General features: G+C 34.1%; 3 protein-coding genes across 3 annotated transcripts; 1 reads left to right on the forward strand and 2 right to left on the reverse strand.

The window, feature by feature from the left end:
- Positions 1-71: 71 nt before the first annotated feature.
- LOC107413759 (glucan endo-1,3-beta-glucosidase) lies at positions 72-1,631 on the reverse strand. The gene has a single exon (XM_016021801.4). The coding sequence runs from the start codon at positions 1,506-1,508 to the stop codon at positions 342-344; it is 1,167 nt and encodes a 388-aa protein (XP_015877287.3). The 5' UTR covers positions 1,509-1,631; the 3' UTR covers positions 72-341.
- Positions 1,570-4,566, forward strand: LOC107413760 (uncharacterized). Its single transcript, XM_016021802.3, has 2 exons — positions 1,570-1,641; positions 4,081-4,566. Exons 1-2 carry the CDS (start codon positions 1,570-1,572, stop codon positions 4,564-4,566), a joined length of 558 nt encoding a protein of 185 aa, XP_015877288.3.
- Positions 4,567-8,431: 3,865 nt separating this feature from the next.
- Positions 8,432-12,247, reverse strand: LOC107413773 (small ribosomal subunit protein eS4). The gene is made up of 5 exons (XM_016021815.4): positions 12,092-12,247; positions 11,183-11,260; positions 10,877-11,057; positions 10,168-10,265; positions 8,432-9,054 (listed from the first exon to the last, which is right to left on the reverse strand). Exons 1-5 carry the CDS (start codon positions 12,092-12,094, stop codon positions 8,620-8,622), a joined length of 795 nt encoding a protein of 264 aa, XP_015877301.1. The 5' UTR covers positions 12,095-12,247; the 3' UTR covers positions 8,432-8,619.
- Between the last annotated feature and the right edge of the window lie 995 nt (positions 12,248-13,242).

Genomic DNA, 13,242 nt, shown 5'->3' on the forward strand with positions numbered 1-13,242 from the left:
ACGGGAAATAAGATATCGAGCCGCTTATATAAAAAAATCAAACAATTTCTCTGCAAAGCTTAAAGCAATGTTTCATTCCGAAGTACATCAATCAGTGGTACAAATGAGATTTTCAAAAAGAAAACTTTTTTAATTCCCTCGTAATATACAATTGACTTTTCTACACAAAAAAAGACATCGAAGTGGTACTGGCTTACAATCTCTACAGCATAGAGCAAAAAAACACCAACCCACATCAAACGCTTTCTGCAAAAGCACAAGCTATACTTTTTTTTTTTTTCGAAGTTATTCACAGAGGAAGCCTCAAATTCAGTAGAAAAAAAGGGAACCCAAAAAACTCTCTACAGCAGAGGAAAAACAAGGAAGCCATGGAAGAGAGCAAAAACCAAGAACAACCCAACAATCAGCTCCAGAGAATTTCTTCCCTGATAGTTTCTATACGACCCAGAAAACTCAATCTCATACTTGTTGGTCATATTCGGATACAGAATTCCCCAACTGCGTCCATGCGGAGTCGCACCGGTTTTCACTTCCTTGTCGAACAGCTCGTACACATAAGCCTCCGATACACCTTCCTTCCTCAGTGGGGTTCCTATCCCCGATTTCAGATGCTTCACCAAACCTTTGATGTACATCTCGGCGTACGCAGCGTTGGCTTCCACCTCAGTCGGATCCGCGCTGGAGCTCGGCCACCCAGTCTCCGTCACGACCACCGGAATATTCTCGTGGCCAGCGACGGCCATGGCGCTTACCACGGCATCCACCATCATATCGAAAAGATTCCGGTACCGGACTCCGGTGGTCAAATCGTCCCTGAAGTTGAAAGGGTGTTCCTGGAACAGAGCATACCCAATTGGGATCTCGCCGTGGAGCCTGTAGAGATTGTAGGGGTAGATGTTGACCAAGAAAGACGAATTGGTGTCGCGCAAGAACTGAAGCAGCGGCCTGATCACGATTTCCAGAGCCGGTTCTTGGAAAACCGCGGAGGAAGGCGGAAACGACGTCGTGACGGCATTGATGAATGAGAAAGTCGTCGAGACGGAGATCTTGCGGATCCCGAGATCGCGAAGCGCCAGGTGGATGTTCCTGATCGCCGGGATCAGGAAGCTCGAGAAGCTCGGGGTAGATTCTAGAAGGTCGTTGCCGACGGAAATGGTGGTGATCTTGGCTCTCGGGAAGAAAGGTACCACGTTAACGTAGAGCCACCGCACGGCGTTGGACCTGTTCGCGGCGATTACCGGAACCTGGTGGTTCGGAATCGTGAGGAGGAGCGTGGTGTTGGAGTAAAGGAAAGCTCGGACCATTGCTGGGTCCGAAACCTCAAGACGGACGGAGCCAAAACCTAGAGACTTCACCGTGGATGCTATCTGCTCCGGCGACAGTGGCTTGGTGTGCGTGGCGGAAGTGGCGGAGGAGAAGGTGACGCCAACGGTGGTGGTGGTGGTTCTGGCCACGAGAGAGAGAGAGAAGAGAGCGAAAGTGAGGAAAACGAAGAAGCTGAGCGCCATGGCTTGGCTGGTTCTTGAGGGGTAGAGAGAGAGAATTTGGAGGGATTTCTTGGGTTTTGAAATGGGGAACGAAGCTATACTGCGCCAGGGGGTGGAGGTTAAGAAAGAAGGAGTAGGGGTTGCTGCTTGGGGAGTGCGTATTGCGCGAAGCTTATAGGTTAGGGGAACGCAGGACGTTAGTTACGGTTAGAGAGAAGGATTCAGTACAGTTGCAACATTTAGCCAGCGGTGTGATAGCTGGTTTAGGTTCCATCTCTGCTGTCCACGTCACATACGGGCTACGAGAAGATTAGATGGTGGACTGATCCCGTTAAATGGACGGTTTTTGATTAGCGGTACGGACTGTACCGAATTTTTTTTTTTTTGAGAGTCAACCCGACCACGCCCCAAAAAAAACTAATAACAAAAATAAAATAAAAGTCTTGGAAAGCAAAATTTATTAAGATAATAATTTGGAATTTAATTAAATAGACCACGGTAAATGATGGATAATTATTCTTCTTGTCTCTGAGGACAATACAATCCAATGACAAAGTTTTTTTTTTTTTTTTTTTTTTAAACAATGATTTTAAGTTTAAAATCCCATACCAATGATATAGAAAAAAAAAAAATCTTTCTATTTTATTTATTTATATTTCTTATTTGAGAATGATTAAATACATTTTGTCTCTTTAAACTATTCCATTTCCTACACTTTATCTCCTAAACTTATGAATTATCATTTTATATTTTTTGTCTTTTTAATGCAACTCTTCAATTTTTTTTTCTAATAAATTTGATAAAATTAAGCCATAAACATTAATTAAAAAGGAAATAAAACATAATAAAACTGTTTTCCAATGTAGTTAAATTACTTGTGTATGATTAATTTCATAAAATTTTTCTATAAAAACTGCATAATTAGATTAAAATGACAAAAAACAGTAATTTAGGGGGGGTAATGTGACACTTTTTGTAATTTGATGGGCAAAGTGCAAAAACTGTGATGGTTTAAGGGGCTAAGTGTATTTAACTTTTAGAAAATTACTATTTATCATTATTGATAACTATTACTTGTGGGATTTATATGCTATTTGTCAATTTAAAATGGCTATCCAAATAGTTCACTTTCTATATTTTGGGATATTGTCATCAAAGGTCCTAAATTATATTGCTAGTGATAGTTAAATCTACAAACTATTTTTTTTGACAAATTGGTCACTAAACTTACAAACTTGCTTCACCTTTAATTCCTAATTAACTTTCTATCCAAAACTCTGCTTTTATAAGCGATTAAAGTAATATTTTTATATAATTTAGGGACCACATGTGCAAGAAATATTAAAAAAAACTAAATAATATTTTCAAAAAAAAATATTTTTTCAATAATTATTTTCAAATCTAAAAGTTATACTTTTTATACAAAACCATATCCATTTTTTTTTTGGGGATAAATTGGGGCATATAAAACTATATCTAAAATTTGAATTGACTATTAAATGTTTGAAATTTATCAAGAGAATATAAAATAAAAAAACCAATATAAATTTAAAAATGATCGTAAATCATTCCCATAAATTAAAAAAAAAATTATATTTTATAATAAATAAATAAAGGACGTAAATGAAATGGTACTAAGTGACATTTGATTTTAAAAATAACATTAAACCTTTTTAAAAAATATTTCAAAGGATAAAGTACTTTCCCAATTTTATTTTCATGTTTTTTTATAAAAAATAAAATTTTTAAAGATTTTTAAATAATTATTAATAATTTTTTTAATTTAAAATATATATTTAAAAGTATTATTTAGATATTTTTAATGTTTATTACGCTTGTAGTCCCTAAACTATATAAAAGTTCAATTATGATCCTTCATGATAGCGAAATTTTGGATGGAAATTTAGTTTGGGACGATGAAACAAATTGGCAAGTTCAAGAATCAATTTGTCAAAAAAAAAAAAAAAAGTTTGAAGATTTAATTGTCAATAACAATATAATTTAAAGACCTCTACCAATTATACCTCTAAAGTTTTAAAATAAAAATCATTGCATAGTTAAATACAATCAATTAACGATTGTCATATTAGCAATCATTCTATATGTAATCATCATTATTGGTAACAAATAATAATACTTTAATTATTATGTAACTTTTAAAACTTTTATGACTATAAGACATTTTCCATGCAACAAAATATTGTAAATCCCTATGAAACTTAACTTAGGAGTATCCCCTAGGCGAGTTCCTTCTTTGTCTCTTTCATGGTTATGTTTTCATGGATAGAATACAATTTCCATATAGCAACATCTTTTATGTTTATTTTGATCCCAAATAAAATATCAAGATCAAATTGTTTGGAAGAAAAGATAGGGAAATCAAGCTGCAGAGAAGTTTTGGAACAGAAAAGAGAAGACATGCAAGACAGACACATGGTATATAAACATACGTATATATATATATATATATATATATAGTCTACCTACATATAAATCTGTATATGTATGGACTTTTTAAAGAGGTCTAGCTCAAATGCAATTCAACACTAGGAGTACTTATAAAGTTTATGCAACCTTTGATCAATTGGTGCAGGCAATCGAGGTAAAAAAAGGGAAGTGGCGTGGATCCGTGTGTAGCATCGTTGATGCTCCCATAGAAAAAGTTTGGAATATAGTTTCACAGACTAAAAGACTACCGGAATGGATGCCGATGGTTGAAAGGTGCACGGATTTATCCGGCCAAGATGGTGTTCCAGGCTACGTTCGTCTCGTTTCGGGGTTCATGTTTCCTCAACAAGATGGAGAAAGGTCATGGATCAAGGAGACGCTGCTTTCCATGGATTCCTCAACGTTTACCTATGTGTATGCAATGGAAGCAAGCAATGTAGGTTTAGATGGGTCTGAAAATTCATTGAAGCTTGTAGATTATGGAGAGGATTCAACGCTATTTGATTGGTCTTTCGAGATAAACGCCATTGAAGGTGCAAGTGAGGACAGCATTATTGATTATCTGGGGTTTCTCTACAAATCTTGCATTAATAGGATCGAGGGTGCTATAAAAGCAGAATCTCCTAAATAGATTGAGCTGCTGCTATATAAAATACACGCATTTTTTTCTCTGTCTGTATAGCTATGTCTTTTTGATTTAACAGTTGAATTTGCTTGGGCTGTGTCTATTTTTAACCAAGTCTAAAGGGTTGGTTTCTTATATCTTTAGTACAATACTATTTGATCCATATAATAAAAGATTGACTACATATGTATATATAAGAGTTACCATATCATATTTAGGGTTTTAAGGTTGAATTCAAATGTTAAATTGTCATTTTGTTTAATGTTGAAGGCTTTGTCACATAGATACTTCGATTTAATTAAACAAAGGATTTTAGACTTTCTAATATATATATGTGGCTAACAAATAAATATGGTTGATAATATTAAAAGAATCATATACTGGGCGCTCCGTTTCATAGTCAGATGCACAATGCACTTCTTATTAGCTTCACCTTTTTAGATGAAAAATTAATATTAAATCAAAGCAATCGTGTGAAGTATTGAGTTCAAATCTTAGTATTCCATTTGCAAGTTTGACACTCTGATTTCTTTCATTTCTATTAATGAGATTGATTACATGTGAAGGAAAACATTGCTGATAAATTGTGTTGGCTTCTCATTTTTAAATTTTTGGCATCGATACATGGTACTTAATATATATAAATTTAAAATACTTAATATATATATATATATAAATTTAAAACGTTATTCATCAATTTATTGGTAAGTTAATTTGTTTCCCCAGCATGAACAGTAACAGATTTATGCACGTATAGTAAATAAATAATTATATTTTTTGTGCGGAAATTAAAACTTGATTACTATAGAATTTGGATCCTGCAGATTATCGAGTAAGTTTTCCTAAGAAGTAATATATAGAGACTAGAAGTTCTGTTTATCTCTTCCCTAGCTAATTATTGGGATATTTTATATTTTTCGGAATTCGAATTCAGGTTCCATTGATATTCTTGGGGTTGTTGAGTATTATCTTTATTCATAATTACCTTTAAAATAAATTTTATTTTACTTAAAACCATAGAATTTAAATTCGGATTATTATATATAAAAAAAATAATTTTTATTACTAGACTGTCCTTACAAGATAAATAAATTTTATTTTAATGACATATCATATTTAATAGAGATATAAAATCAAATTTTGTTTAATCATCTAGTTAGCTTATCTTGACTGTGAACTTACTAAGCCTTTTATTATACACGTTTTATTATTATTATTATTAATCTAATTCTTATTATAATTTTGGGGTTCAACACTAATTTCCCTCCCCAACGTGTATATGAGTCATGATCCTGTTATGAGTTATCTCTATACTTAATTAGTATTCTCCATGAATGAGTATTAAATATATATAATACGGTAAATCATACCTAAGATCAAAGATATTAAGGTAAATCAATATAAGGTAACTCACAATATTGTCAATACTGTAGAGGTCAAAAATGGAAGCGCCGAGAATTGGAGGGGGTTAAAATAAACGTGGATGTTGCAGTTGTGTAAGGAAGGATTGGTATGGGTGTAGTAACAAGGAAAGATCAGGAAGATGTAATGGCTGCCATGGCAAATCCATTTCAGCAGAGGTTTAGTCCGTTAACGACCGAGTTATATTGCCTATTCATGATGAGGGGCTTCGGTGTTTTGTACACAGATAGGGTTCAATGGTGAAGAGGTCGTTAGTGATTCACAAATGGCAATACAACCGAGATTGTGATATGTATTTGGGGCTTAATCTGTTTTACAGTCGAAGATATTAGGAATTTGCTGGTTTCTAATGTTGCAATTAAAAAAAAAAATGCTATTTTGTGAGTAGAGAGGCTAATCAAGCAGTTCATGAGTTAGCTTGGTATGGGTTGTCTTTAGTTTCTTATGATACCTGGATGAAGGGAGAGGCTAAAATGGCTTCTTCATACTATTCAGGCTGATTTAGGTGATGCTGTTGTTTCTTGAATGAAAGTTTCTTTTAATCAAAATAATAATAATTAAAAAAAATCATGCAAAAGGAATATCACTTCCTAAAATCAAGGATTGCGATTGCTTTTATTAAAGAAATCGTATCAAAGATAATGTAAGTCCTAATCAAAGGAACATCTTTGGAAAATAAAGCCTATTATCAATTCATGAGCAATTTATATTCCTCCTATAGTTTAAAGAGTTACTTTAGAACTATAAAAAGGGCCTATACTTGAATGCACAATGAAAAATCTGGATGAATATATATATTATATTTCTCTCTCTTTCCTTCAGTTTCCCTTGACCCAAATGGCAAATATAAATCAAATATAAAGTGATGCGTATTGGAAACGGTCAGAACCAAGATTTTAGCTACTCCCAAACACGAAGATAATAAAGTGGATAATTCTTTATTTATGTTTTATTTTTACTTTTCCAGTAACCACGTTGCAGTGAGTTTGATTTAGTGTAATAAAGGTAGAAAAAACAACAAAGTAAGGGCTTCCGTAAGCAGGAGTAGAAGAACAACCATAAGATGTTTTAAGCTCAAAAACTGACAAAAGAAAGATAGGCGATTGGGCTAATAAGCGTGGCTTTCTCGCAGGAATTAGGATTAGTGGTTTTTTTTTTTTTTTTTTTTTTTTTTTTTGCACTTTTTAGCAAACGGTAAGTTTAAAATGGGGTTTTGTTTTACCAAAGAGACAGAGAGTGAGCTTTAGCTTTTGTTGGTGATTAAGGAGGATGACGGAAATTGAAGGTGACCTGTCCCTATGACTAATCTTTAAGCTTTGCTTACAAATTAACAGAAAAACTTAATCCTAATTCAAAATGAAAAGAAGATTAGGATAATTTAGTAAAATTAGTTTTTGTGGTATTGAATATAATTGGTTGTGAATCACAAAAAAAATTTATCAACTTAAAATGTGCCTCTATTTTATAGCACAACCTGATCATATTAACAATAAATTACAAAATTGACGAAGACTCGAAATCAAAAGATCAATGAATTGAAACTTCTTTTTTTTTTTGGTAATTAGCGACTTCGCCGATTTGCTACAACTTCGAACCTGAATAGGAAAAGATAAGAAAGTATGGTTTTTATCAACCAGGCTAATTGTATCTTTAATTGAAACTTTTTCATACATATAGCAAACGGTCATTGTGATACATCAAAATAATAATAATAATAATAATAATAATAAAAGCAAACGGTGTGGTGAAAAATCAAAAATAGATAGACAGGAAGAGCAATGATAACGATGGCAAGCCAGCAGTCCTACAACTGGTGGGAACTAAAAAGGGACAAATGAAAATCATTGCCAATTTAGGTGGAGGTGTTGTACAAAATAGTTAACCGATTGGTCATTCTTTTAAGATGGTTTGGATGCCACCCAAGCCAACAAAGAAGCGGAGAGAAGCAGCAATTACCCACTGCTGCGAACATTTGAAATTGAACAAAACTACGAATGGAGAACTTTGCTAATCTGGGTTTCTATATGCTCTGATTGATTCCTCCTAAATGGATTAGGTCCTTGATTCATTATATTGTTTAGTTAAAATATATGCGTGAGTATTATGAGTCAGAAGGGGGGTAGTAAGGAAGGGTTGCCGGAAGAGTGGTGGTTGGAGTATTCTTCATCAGAGGATCGCCAGAAGGAGGTTCTATGCGAAGCGTGGTATTTTTTGAAGCATGGCTTTACCTGAAGCAGTAACAATGAATAGTCAAATTATTTCTGAGAGTTCAAATCAATCTTAGCCATTCATTTAATCTTATTTAATCCAATGATCCATAATTACTTCTTGGATTGGTTCCTGAATTTTAATTCCATCCAGAAATCCCTGATAAAAACACCTCTCTGTGTATATATATATAGACACAGACACACACGCACACGCACACGCACACCAAGGTCGCGTGATCTAATGAACCACCACAAAAATCACATAACGATAGAAATAATTCACTTCAAAAATAACACAGATAAAGATTGTGCATCTAACTCATTGTATCGAGTCAAAGTTTGAAGCATAAAATTACAAAGCTAATACGTCAAAACTATAAAAAACTAAATTCCATTAAAGCTCAAAAACTGTTTGTCCCATAATCATTCAAGCTGTCGACGCAGCTTGGGCTGCAAGCCTCTTCCTTGCTTCTTCAATAATGGAAAGCTTGATACCCTTACCCTTAGGAAGGGATACCCACGGCTTGGTTCCCTTGCCAATGGTGAAAACATTGCTCAAACGAGTTGCAAATTCATGGCCAGTGGCATCCTGGACATGAATTGTCTCAAAGCTTCCTTTTTGTTTCTCCCGGTTCTTGATAACTCCAACACGCCCCCTGTTCCTTCCACCAGTCACCATGACAACATTTCCAACATCAAATTTGATGAAGTCCGTTATCTTGTTTGTTTCCAAGTCCAGCTTTACAGTGTCATTGGCCTTGATTAGGGGGTCAGGATAGCGGATAGTTCGCCCATCATAGGTGTTCAAATAGGGAATTCCTTTTTGCCCAAATTGCACAGATCGGACTTTGCAGAGCTTGAACTGCAAATACATACACAACAAATAGATTTAAAAACAGATTCACAAAGTTTTTATCCTGCATAATTTCCGTAAGGGTGAACTCCTAACATTGTTAGTCTTAAAAAAGTCCATGGAATTTAAACAGGACAAAACACAAGTAAAAGAACAGAACTTGATACAGCAGATTATAAATTGATAAAGAATTGCGGAGTGAGGCATACTTTTACTGAAGAGTCCCCATGTCATAGACTCATAGTAAGGTGTTCAAGTTGCCAACAGCATTTAATAGACGCTCATCATCCAAAAAAATAAGAGCATTTCACGGACATAGATATTAATGTCCCTAAAATGTCATAGGGACATTTACCTCAACAAATAGATTTAAAAATCAATTCACAAAGTTTTTATCCAGTATAATTTACTGGACGGTGAACTCCTAACATCATTAGACTTAAAAAGTCCATGGACATTAAACAGTAACACAAGTAAAAGAACTGAGCTTAATACAGCAGATTCTAAATTGACTCTTAACATGAAGTGAGGCATACTTTTATCGAAGGGTTGCCCCATGTCATAGACTCATAAGGTGTTCATGTTGCCAACAGCATTTCACGAACATTCATCAAAACAAAAAAAAAAAAAAAAAAAAACTACACACGAACATTTATTAAAATATCCATATTTTTGAAAAATAAGTGATGCACATAAACAGTGAGAGGCTGTAGTTGTCTTATTTTTTAAGACTAGAGTTTCATTACTTCTTCTACAAATGAAATTACCAAACAAGATTTCATAAAAGAACTGAAGAGATTGAAATGTCTTTTGATTTAATAAAGTCTGTGTTTCTTTCTTTCTTTCTTTCTTCTTTTTTTTTTTTTTTTTTTTTTTGGGGCTAAATTTTAATAGAAGTCTGTTAGTTGTGAATCTTTTTTCAATTCTAAGTTACAGTAAAATGACCAGTTAAACAGATTTGCAATCATACAAAAACATATGCCATTGCTCGAATATGAAATCACACCATGGGCCTTCTAATCCAAGAAATTATACTTGGTCAAGCACAAAGTAATAACGCTACTTTCAACCAATATGTAATTAGAACCATCAATATAACTATTTAAGAGGATAACAAATGACCTTAGCCTCTTCATCCCTGATTGAGTGGAGGCGGAACCGGCCCTTGGTATCATAAAGAAGACGAAAGTTCTCATTTGTCTTGGGGATTGAAACAACATCTGCCAAATAAATGCACAAAGCAGATCGTGAATATTAACATTTCAACCAAAAATATGATAGGAATAAAAACTTTTCGGCCAAAAGGACTAAATAAAACCAATAAGGAAACAATAAACTGTCAAAGAATATTACAATCAGCATTTCCTAACAATCAAACAGGCACCCCCAGGCCATTAAGGAAACAATATGCATCAAATCAGTAATATTTTATTCTAAACTACAAACAGCATTTGACATGATATTAAAAACTTGATACACAACGCTGAAGACTTATTATTTCAAAATTTTCGGGACCAAAAAACATTTGACAAAACCAAACAAAACAGCCATTTTTCTCAGAAACATTACAAATTCAGCATTCTCACCTGCCAAAGAGGCAAATCCAAGCCATTGACGGAAACAAAATGTATTCATACTGAATATAACGCGGTTCATCATATTATTTTCCATCATAGAATCCATTAATTGTTGACATGAACAAAAATTCCATGAATAGGATTCTCCATGAGAATTTTCTTTGCCAAATTGAACAAATTCCCAGAGACAATATATAAAGAAATCAAAGAAATTAAAAGCAGTAATAAGTGCAAAAGGACTATGACGAGCATACCCATGAAACCAGAGGGATATGTCTTATCCGTCCTAACCTTGCCATCAACCAGAACATGCCTTTGCATCAAAATGGCAATCACTTCACGGTATGTAAGAGCATATTTCAATCGGTTACGCAAGATGAGGATCAACGGCAGGCATTCCCTGGATTTGTGAGGTCCAGATGAAGGTTTGGGAGCCTAAATAAGAAATAACATTTGTATAAACACTAATAAATGACAATGATGATAATGCATTAAGCCATCAAATTTAATTGATACTATACAAAAAATAGAGGGAAAGCCAAGTAGTGGAAACAACATACAAATGCACCACCAAGTTTGTCCAGCATCCAATGCTTTGGGGCATTTAGCCTCTTAAGATGCTTCTTCAAACCTCTCGCCTGCCAGAGCAAAAAGTAAACAAGTAAACAAGTAATTCTTGATGCCTTCAAACAATCACATTTAAACTTGTCATTGTCAAAATGTTTAGGTAGAAAGCTCGACTCTTGTAACACAAAAACTGTGTAATATACTTTATAACTAAGGAAACAATAGAATGAATCGGGGGGGAGGAAGAGTTAATGGATTTAAAAAAAAGAAAAAAAAAGAAAAAAAAAAACTATTTAATCATTAGCATTTCATCTTTTCAACAGGTATACCTCCGAAATTCTCCAATTCCCCAATTTTTTTTTTTTTAATTTCTAACTGCAAATGCTGCACTTCATCCAAATGTTACGTAGGCAACAAACTTTGGTATAAACTTAACCCAATACTTTAAAAATTAATCAAGGAAATATACTGCCACAACTTACAAGATAAAATTTATACCCACCGGAAAAAAACCAGCTCACTGATTTGTAGTCTTAATTTATCCAATCCAACATAGGCAATAACGCCAAAGTGGACGAGAAAACATTGGGTACCAACAATATACAAAATGAAGACACGGAAATGTGTTTATGAATTTCTTTAAATTTATTTATATATATTAAAAAAAAAAAATCCCTATAGCTTGATCACCGAATTGTGATATGCATAGACAAAAGATCTGCTAAGTGGATCACCAAAAAAAAAAAAAAAAAATCTGCTTAATTGGTACTTTCTATTGCAATCAAAAATCATTTGGAAACACTCCATATCGAATTTTATGGCTCAATCTCTCCTGCTACATCCACCCGATATTAATAATAACAATAATAATAAACCGCAAGACAAAAAACGAAAAAACCAACCATTTTGGGTTTGTGAGCTCGGAAGGATATCTACGGGGAAGCAGCCGACCGACACTCTTCGTCTGTGAACCTGGATCCGAGTCCGACACACCCAGGTTCCTCAATGTGCTATATATGACCACGCTCTCCGTTCAGAAAAAACCCTAGACAATGATTTCGCATATGGGCTTGGTTCGGGTACTACGCCCAAACACATGACCCAAATAAATTGGACCATTTCTTTTCTTTCTGCGCTAGGCCTAAATAACCAGCACATCAGTTGGGCCTTGTCATGGCTCGACCATTATCGGCTGCGTTGCCTCTTTGTTTGTTTGTTTTTTTTTTTTTTTTTTTTTTTTAATTATTTTTTTTTTTCATACTCAAAATCTCTATAAGTAGTTTCCGTGCAGTAGCTAGTAAAAATTGTTGATATCCAAATAAGTGAAAATTATTCAAAATGCATGTGAAAGTTCAAATCTGAATTGGATGAAATCTCTTGATCATTCATGAGTGATGAGACTGTTTCTAAGAACTTATTTTTTTAAATTTTAATTATAAATTTAAAACTTTTATAATTAAACATTATTATTTTTTAGGCATAAATATTTTATTCAAATCATATCTATATCCAAAAATTGGAAATATATAAAACTAAAAAACACACTATCTATATATATATAGAGAGAGGGGTTATAATCCAAACAATTCTGATGGTAGAAAACGGACCAAAAACATGCTTTTTTTCCTAGTCATGTGATTACAATAAATGGTCCAAATTAGAGATAGGATTTTCCCTCCTATTTCCTTTCTTTCCCACCCATCTTCCACCCCTTTGATAGAGCCACCCACCATGTTCTCTTCCATTTTTGACAGCCATTCTGTTCAACACCCATATCCCTTCCACCGTGTTCAATAAAGAGACAGAGCCACCCACCGTGTTCTCTCTCAATTTCGGTAGCCATCCCGTTTGACACCCATATCCCTCCCACCATGTTCGACAGAGAGACAGAGCATTATTTGAGAGGAAATATCCCATACCATCAATCCCAGTCTATAGATTCAATTGTAAAACAAATAAATAAATAAAAATAAAAAAAAAAAAAAAGAGACCGTGAAGAAGAGGAAATATTCAACATAGGAGATGAATCCAGTTCAGGAAGCTCCAATGGTAA

Source organism: Ziziphus jujuba, chromosome 8 (assembly GCF_031755915.1).
Source record: "Ziziphus jujuba cultivar Dongzao chromosome 8, ASM3175591v1".
In the NCBI taxonomy this organism is placed as follows: domain Eukaryota; kingdom Viridiplantae; phylum Streptophyta; class Magnoliopsida; order Rosales; family Rhamnaceae; genus Ziziphus; species Ziziphus jujuba.